The sequence below is a fragment of the Rhinopithecus bieti genome, unplaced genomic scaffold (genome assembly GCF_001698545.2).
Source record: "Rhinopithecus bieti isolate Rb0 unplaced genomic scaffold, ASM169854v2 scaffold_65363, whole genome shotgun sequence".
NCBI lineage: Eukaryota > Metazoa > Chordata > Mammalia > Primates > Cercopithecidae > Rhinopithecus > Rhinopithecus bieti.
The window spans coordinates 3,789-12,983 of NW_016824727.1; the positions used below are offsets into that span (position 1 = coordinate 3,789).

At 39.5% G+C, this 9,195-nt stretch overlaps 1 protein-coding gene across 1 annotated transcript in view; it reads right to left on the minus strand.

Moving 5' to 3' along the window:
* Nucleotides 1–1,031: 1,031 nt before the first annotated feature.
* LOC108522388 (coagulation factor VIII-like) overlaps nucleotides 1,032–9,195 on the minus strand; it is a gene marked incomplete at its 5' end in the record, with an annotated part of 86,112 nt that continues 77,948 nt past the window's right edge. Inside the window, 4 exon segments of the mRNA XM_017862523.1 lie at nucleotides 1,032–2,323; nucleotides 5,870–5,955; nucleotides 7,390–7,461; nucleotides 8,068–8,184. Coding sequence (XP_017718012.1) covers nucleotides 2,156–2,323; nucleotides 5,870–5,955; nucleotides 7,390–7,461; nucleotides 8,068–8,184 — 443 coding nt within the window.

Genomic DNA, 9,195 nt, shown 5'->3' on the forward strand with positions numbered 1-9,195 from the left:
TCTGAATAGGAAATATTTGTCATCTGTTGTCTCTAAGGGCAGCCACTATAAGACTTCAAAAGAACTTTGGTCTCCACAATGTTTATCTTAACCTGAACATTCCCTTTCTATCAATCCCAGGTCTTTAGACAAACTCAACCAATTGTCAACCAGAAAATGTTTAAATTCACCTATAGCCCGGAAGCCCCCAGGTTGAGTTGTCCCGCCTTTCTGGACCAAATCAATGTATTTCTTAAATGTATTTGATTGATGTCTCAAGCCTCTCTAAAATATATAAAACCAAGCTGTGCCCCGACCATCTTGGGCACATGTTCTCAGGACCTCCTGAGGGCCGTGTCATAGGCCATACTCACTCATATTTGACTCAGAATAAATCTCTTCAAATATTTTACAGAGTTCAACTCTTTGTTGACAAAAGTGATGCTACATAACTTAAAGACTAGGTCAGAAAAGGTTATATAGTCTTCACCTTGTTAACTGTAACACTCACCCTTGGAGGCCCTAAAATGATGTGTGAGAAGTCCAACTACAGGCTGGGCATGGTGGCTCACACCTGTAATCCCAGCACTTTGGGAAGCTGAGGCAGGCGGATCACCTGAGGTCAGGAGTTCAAGACCAGCCTGGTCAACATGGCAAAACCCGTCTCTACTAAAAATACAAAAATTAGCTGGGTGTGGTGGCATGAACCTGTAGTCCTAGCTACTCAGGAGGCTGAGGCAGGAGAATCACTGGAACCCGGGAGGCAGAGACTGCAGTGAGCTCACACCACTGCACTCCAGCCTGGGCAACAGAGTGAGACTCTGTCCTACTCCCACCCTCCCTCCCCCACAAAAAAGAAGTCCAACTACCTTGAAACACGCTGTAAGGAAGCCCAGGCCTCAGGGAAAATCCATGTAAAGTTACATCAGTCAATAACCCCAGATTCTGTCCTAGCTGACAGTCAGTACCAACCACCAGAAAAGCAAGAGAAGGAACTTCCAGATGATTCTAGCACCCAGCTGTTAAATATTCCTAACTGAGGCTCCAGAAACCCCACCCATCCCCGCTGTGTCCCAAAGTCTTGATCTACAGAATCTGTGAGCAAAACATAATGGTTTTTGTTATGACACTAAGTTTTGAAGTGGGTTGGTACACAGCAATAGTAACTAGTACAGGTTGAAAAAGCCACTGTGAGGGAAACAGTGACCTTAAGTGGAGAGATAAAGTGAACTCCTCTACAAGGGGAAAGTCAGAAGAATAAATATGCCAATCTTTTGCCAGTGCTCCCTGTTGGTGAAATCCAATCAAAAGCTGGAGGACAAGGTAGCCTGTTGATGTATTCTATACAAGCTCACCTCACAGAACAAGAAGCAGGATAGAGAAGCAGGAAAATGGATCTAAAGGGGCAAACAAAAGTTATCTTGCTTGGGGTCATTTGAAGACTTTGAACTTTATTCTGAAGACAATGGGAAGATATTGAAAAGTTTTAGACAGGCAACTGATGTTTATCCTGAAAATGATGTGCAGCCTTTGTTGGAGAATAGATTAGAAACAGGGGAAGACTAGTTAGGAATGTAAAACAATAGATCAAGTGTGAGGTGATGGGACCCTGGGCTGTGGCAACAGTGGTATAAATGGAAACAGAAGAAAGATGTGAGAGGCGTTATAAATAAAGGATTGACCAGATTTGAGGGCATAAAAATGAGGGAAGAGTAGACAATAACGCTGTGGTTTTAAGCCTTTAAGGGTCTTGAGCTCACCTCTAGAGAATTCATCAATTCCCAAAGTTTCACCCATCCTTTTATGTGGAAGTCATGAATCTTCATCTCCATCCATGGTTTTGCCCCCTAAACTTGTCTTTCACCTACTGCCTGCTGGACATTTCAACCTGATTGTCCTACTATAACCTCAAACCTAGGATATCCATAAGCAAGCTCACAATCATCAATCCACACAATCCTGAATCACATATTTCTGTCAATACAGCATCTTTTCATTTCTATCATCTATGAGCCTTGACACTACTACATTTTTGCTGATATGTCCATAATAACTCCTATTGTTCATAAGTGAAAAAGTATTTTTTGGAGTTAAGTTTGTAGAAGCTAAGAGTGTTTGTCCAATATCTGAAATCTGCCAACATTCTTTAAAGTATTCAGGCATTCCTTTTACATGACTAATTACATACCATTAAGGTTCCAGTGGAATTTCCTCGATAAGTCTGCCACTTTTTCCCATCAAGACTATACATGATGATAAACTGAGAGATGTAGAGGCTGGAGAACTTCTGACGGGCACCCTGGGTCTTGATGCCGTGAATAATCATTGGTGCCAACAGATCCACCTACCAATTAAAACAATACTTTATTTTAACCTATTTTTAAATGTATGTACTACCTCCTGAAACTATTAGCTTAGGAAGAATCTACATTGCTACAGATGTGTCCATCATTACCTGAAATGTGCAAGTGAAGCAGTCACCAATGTTGAAATGTGCATGTGTGTGTGAAGCTGTGGGATAAACAGTAGAAATGAATAGAAAGATGCTTATTGAGTTCCCAGCCTGCTTCTTGACAAACCAAACCACTACCAAATCATTGAGCCCCCATTTCCTACACACACACACACACACCCCTTTTGTGGACTCACATAAGCTAATGGACCCACATAAGCTAATGCTTTGCCCACACCTCAGTCTCAGACCAAAGCCAATTTCCTCCCCTCTTCCCAAACCAGACCCACCCCAACATCACTGTCAGTGATGAACTGCTACACCTCCTTCAAGTGTTAGTTCAGAAACTATTTTTCCTGGTTAGCCTGCTCTGACTCACCCAGACAAATTTAGTGCTGCTTCTTCTACTTCACTTTGTATATAACTTCATTATAGCAAATTATTGCACCATATTATAAGGTTGCTTTGCTTTTCTGCTTTTCTTATTAGACTGAGATCCTTAAGGCAATGAACTCATTTGAGTCACCTAAACTTTCTGTGTCTCAATTTATCTGTAAAGTGAAGATAATTTTAGTTTTTATCTCAAAGGGCTGCCATAAGGGTTAAAGAGTTAATACATGTAATGTGCTGAGTTCAGTGCCTGGCGCATACTAAACACTCGATCAATGTTAGCTTTTATATTCTCTCTAGCCCCAGCACCTAATATGGTATCTGGTGTAATACTGCTATATAGCAAATGCTTTGGAATGAATGAGTGAATAATGGAAAAGTAGTATAGAATGGACACTTCTTAAAGAAGAGGTCATGGACTACAAGAACATTAGAAGTATCAGTTACTGTCCTAACAAGGAAGTCAAATTTAGCATGTTTTCACAGATGCCTGACACACACAAATTGGACTGGTCATGACTCTTGTGCTTAATAACTGCCTCCTTCAGGTCACTGTAAGTTCCATTCATACACTCATTCAAAGAATATTTTTTAGCACTTGCTATGTGCCAAGCACTGTTTTAGGTACAGGGAATAGAGTAGTAAACAAGAAACAAAGCCCTGCCCTCATGGAACTTACAGTTGAGTAGGGGAAATAGACCTTATATCATATATGTTTTTATTTGTTTATAGCATCAAGTAGTGATAAATGCAGGAGAAAAATGAAGCAGGGTAACAGGACAGAGTGTCAAGGTCTTCAGAAGTTGCAGCACTGTCTTTTCCCAGATTAGATGGTATTCCCATTCAAAGATACTTCATTTTAACATCTTGGTATTATGGCATAAAAAAGTGAAAGCAACAGGCACAAAAATCATGATTTTACTGAATTGACTTTTACTGTTTCTTCATATAGACAGAGTATAAGAGTTTTTTCTTGGACCAGTGATTATTGTATTTTCTAGCAGCCTTGCTAGAATAAAGCTGCAATAGAACCAGGCTACAATAAAGCCTTGGCAGCCTACCTACATTCTGCAACTGACGAATGCTTGGCAACTGATGAATGCTTGACAAACTGCCAGGCTTATCTACTTCATCTTCTCGTGCCTCTTCTACATTATAACTGGCACCTGGGAGCAGTTTGACAATTACAGACTCAATAGCTTCACCTATGTGCACCAGCTGGGTATTTCAGTGTAACTACAAGACACATCTGTCTACTAGGAAGTAAGCAAGGGGGTAATGAGTTTCATTGTATAAAAGTACAAATATTGCAGCTGCGTATCTCCATGGAGCCTGCTGACTTCCCCCTGTGCATTGCCTGGTCTTGGTCACCTGGTGCTCCTCAAGCCAGCCCAGTGCTCTTGTGGCCAGGCTGTTGTGCACTCTTCAGGCCTTCTCACGAGAATAGATGCCTTCTCCAACTCCCTTCCTTGTCAGCACACCTTTCAACTCCATCTCCATGGTTTATTTTAAAGTTACAGGATATATAAAAAGTCTAGCTGGACCTTAGTAGGACAGATGGCAAAAACCACCTTGAAGATAAGGCGATTTAATAGTGGTAGATGATAACATAACTAGGTGGATTTGTAACTAGTTTAATTTCCATAAGTAAACAGTGACAGTTAACAGATGGTTATCAACTTAAAGGGAGCATTCTGGAAACAGTGTAGTACAATGGTTACCAATTAGGGTTCTGGAGCCCAACTATCAGAATTTGAATTTTGGCTCAGTCACTTATCAGCCATGTGACTTGGGCCACAATAACCTCTCTATGCTTCTATTTCATTATCTGAAATGAAGATGATAGTCACATCTACCTCATAAGGTTGTAGTAAGGACTTAACAGCTTGCTTTGTATTGTGCACATACTAAGGAAGTCTTGTCTACTTCAAACTTTGATCATGACTTTGCTGCAGTATTACAAAGTTTACTGATCAAATCAGTAACTGGAAAAACTAGGAAACACTTTGGGACACTGAAGATTGGCAAGCTGAAACAATGGGCCAAATCTAGTAAGTGGAAACAACAGGGTATATTGTTCAGGGTTCATTGGCTAGGCACAGACAGGACACTCTATTTACTAGTCTTATCAGATTGTATCTAGGGAGGAAGATAAAATTCCCCCCTCCCAAATAAGAATGTTATTATAAAAAATTAAATAGCACAGACACAGGGCGGCCAAATAGATAAATATATCCTCTATATAGGGATACATTTAAGGTTGAAAATAACCATAGAAATACAAGGTGAAGAACATAACATGTTGTTTGGCAGAAGCACAAACAAACAAAAAATACTTAGGGATTAGTGAACAGCAGCTCAGATTGAGTCAAAATTGGCAGTGTCTACAAAACAATGCTGTGGCATTAATAGACATGCTATTTGCAAAGATGGAAACCAAAATGTTTTCTCCATTTCCTGTTTAGGTGGAGAGGCTGAGTAGGCACTGCCAAGCTGCCCTCAGCTTTTGTGAGGCATGGAAGAGACCCAGAAGTTTCCATCTGTCTGCCTTTGAAGGGGCCCGATTGATCATATGTTGAAATGATAGTATTTTCAGATGTGTTGAGTTAAATAAAATGTATTATTAAAGTGAATTTCACATTTTTGAAAACGTGGCTACTAGAAAATGTAAAATTACACATGTGGTTTGCATTCGTGAACCATTGTTTTATGTTAAAATAAAGGGGATTGGAGTACTTAAGGACACCTGGGTGGTTGGAAGCATCTAATAATAACATATACTGTCTTGAGAGATGACGATTTCAATATTATAGAAAATATTCAGATGTTCTAATCCCCATAGAAGGACTAAAATACAGAAATACAACATATCGGTATACTCAATTCTATCCCCGTATCTCTTTGTTCATGACTGCTTTCATACAAATCATAAGGCATTCTGTTCTTTAGTTTTCTCATATTCATAGAATCCTTTGAGCTTACAGGAGGAATAAGTAATGCAATTGACTGAATGTGATACATTTCCCACCAATGATTAAATTTTCTAACCTTGATCCAAGAAAAGGGCTCCTTGGTGCTCCAGGCATTGATTGATCCGGAATAATGAAGTCTGGCCAGCTTTGGGGCCCACTGTCCTTTGCCGAAGTAAAGAAACAGAGATTAAATCAGCTGGGTTGGTCCTAGACACTTGAGAATAAAATTATTGTCTTGAGAAAGGTTAATCTAAGCTGTGGTGAAAATAGAGAAAAACATAAAGGCTTTATGGCATACCAGTATCAATTACTATCTAAGGATACTGCTTATCCTTGTTGTCCATTTTATTTTCTAAAATTTATAATTTTGTTAATTGTTAGCACTGCTAATTAGCTGATACTGCAATTTGTTACCGACACTCCCAAATAATAATATTATTATTTCTTTTCTTTTCTTTTTTTCTTTTTTTGAGATAGAGTCTTGCTCTGTTGCTCAGTCTTGCTCAGGCTGGAATGCAATGGCGTGATCTTGGCTCACTGCAACCTCCACTTCCTGAGTTCAAGCAATTCTCCTGCCTCAGTCTCCCAGGTAGCTGGGACTACAATTGTGCACCACCACGCCTGACTAATTTTTGTATTTTTAGTAGAGATAGGGTTTCACCATGTTGGCCAGGCTGGTCTTGAACTCCTGACCTCAGGTGATCTGCCTGCCTCAGCCTCGCAAAGTGCTGGGATTATAGGCGTGAGCCAACATGCCTGGCCTATTATTTATTATACAATGTATGTTCATTGTAGAAAAATCAGAAAATGAAAAGTAAAATAAAATAAGTAAAATACAAATAAAAGAAATTTTAAAATGTAACCCTTCCACCTAGTGAAAATGTTACTATTTTGGTATACAACTCTTAAGCCTCTTTTCAAGGGGATTTTTTACCCCACAAAAACATAGGTTGGCAAACTTTTTTTGTAAAGGGCCAGATAGTAAATCATTTAGGCTTTGCATATTATATGGTCTCTGTTGCAACTATGTTACTGCTGCTGTAGCCATAGATGATATGTAAATTAATGGACATGGCTGTGTTCCAAAATAAGACTTTATTATGGATGCTGAAATTTGAATTTTATAATTTCACGTCGTGAAATAGTCTCCATCTTTTGTCAATTATTTAAAATGGAAAATCTGTTCATAGCTCACATGCCATACAAAACAGGCAGTGTGCTGCATTTTGCCTGTGGGCAGTAGTGCTCTAAAACAATTTTTGATAATTCTCTATAGACCCTAGTCAAACGTTACCATTACTGCTCATAGGAAAGTGTAGCTTCCTGCTACAGTGAAAATAATTGACTCAAGGAAGAAATATTGAAGGTAGGGAGGATATTTAAGGAGGCAGTGTCATTGCCCAGGTAAGAAATGATGGTGACCAGAGTTAAGATGGCCACAGTGGGAAGTGGAGAGGAGGAGATGTATTTGAGAGGCACTTATGGAATAGAACAAATAGAAGCATGGAGATGGATTCATTATCTGAGATTCTCCAACAGATTATTAAAAAAGATATAATCAGCCCAGGTTCTTGGAGCAAAAATAATAGTATTTACCATATTGTCCTGAAGCTGTAATCTGAAAATCTCTAATGTGTCCAGAAGCCATTCCCAGGGGAGTCTGACACTCTGAAATGAAACAGGTGGAACACAGTAACTAGAAGTGCACAAAATTCAGCTTCTCAAATGTAAGTCAATGAAAATGGGAGAATGTCAACAAATGCTAATATTTTTTAGTGTTTAAATGTGCCAAGAACTGTACTAAATGTTTTACTGTATTAGTTCATTTAATTAATCCTAATGGGTGCTAGAATGATTCACATTTTACAGCTGAAAAAACTGGGGTCCATACATAAATAGACCAGTGGTTCTCTTACTTGTTTAGGGTTAAATCTCCAAACTCTTCCAAGTAATATTTCTAAGTTATCTGGTAACTAAATCAACATTAAATTCCAAAATCTGCTACTGGAGATCTTAGAGCTTTACCAAGTTGTGAAAATGAGGTGTTTTTCTGGTCAATAATTTAGAGCTTCAGGTTCAAAGCGTTCAAAGCTTCAAGTATATCTGCCCTCCTCTGAGAACTCTGATGATTTCTACCAGCAATATTCATTTTAAATTTGATAATGATGTAAGCTTGTATTTATTTCCTGACACAAGCAACCATTCGAGAAAGGAGGAAAGCTGTAAAGAAGTAGGCTGAGGAGGTAGGGAACCTCTGCCCACATTGCTACTCACTGTTGCTGTACACCAGAAAAAGTGTGCTCATCCCAGCATGTAGGTGCTCGCCAATAAGGCATTCCACCCGCCAAATTCCAGCTTTGGATGGTAACATTTCAACTGTCTCAAAAACACCTTATAAAAACCAAAAGGAACACAAATTATTTCTTTTCACTAAAAAATGAGCATGAGATACATTGGTTTATGTGAAATATCAGAGTAGACCTACCAAATTTGGTAGTTCCACTATTCTTAGACCCCTCAAACCCAAAGTGCTTGCTCGGTGACCCTTATAGTTGGGGGTCGTGGAGATTGAGTTCTGACCACTCCCCTCCCCCCAGGAAATGAGAAACAGGGTGACTGAATTCTTTGATGATAGGGACAGGAGAATGCTACTGCATTATGATTGACCTACATCCCCAGGGTTTTTCCAAGCAAAAGGCGTGTTTCCCATTGGCCAGATGTGGACTCTGTGAAAGAGATAAGTCAGGGTGAGTTCCCACTGGATCCAGTCCACTAGGGCTGCCTACAAGGGTAAAGTTACCCCAGCAATAAGAAGCTGCAGGTGAACCCTGAGGGCTGAGAAATGAGTCACAAGTGACCACCCAGAATAAAGGTGGAAGAAACCATGTCAAGGGGATTTCATGACAGTCATGTAAGGGAGTCTCTAAAGAATTCCCTGAAAGTGCCCTGCAGGAGAAAGAGTCAACTTTAAGTATTGCCAGGCACAAACAGTGTTAAGCTAGTTTACAACAATGGTGCCAGCTGTAAATAGGTAAGAACTATCTTATCCCCTTACCTTTAACCTATCCATGTTGGAGTTGAAAACAGCAGCTATAAAGGGGCTGTTGCAAAGCATAATCATCACAAGGTACAGACACAGAGGACTCAACCATGTCTCCCTTTTCCAGTGCAGACTTCCAGCCTGATGCAGGCTCAAGTTGGAGGGGAGATTGAAGTTAAATCAAGTTCAGAACTTTGATTAATATCTTGGGATAGACATTGTAATTTCTGATTTGAACTGTATTTGTAATATAAAGTGACTTTAGTCCTGTTTATTACTTAAGGGTGAGGAGAAAGTTACAGGGCTTATCAGAATTTTTACAAAGAAATAGGGTAAGTTTGCCCCCACTCTTAAACTGGATT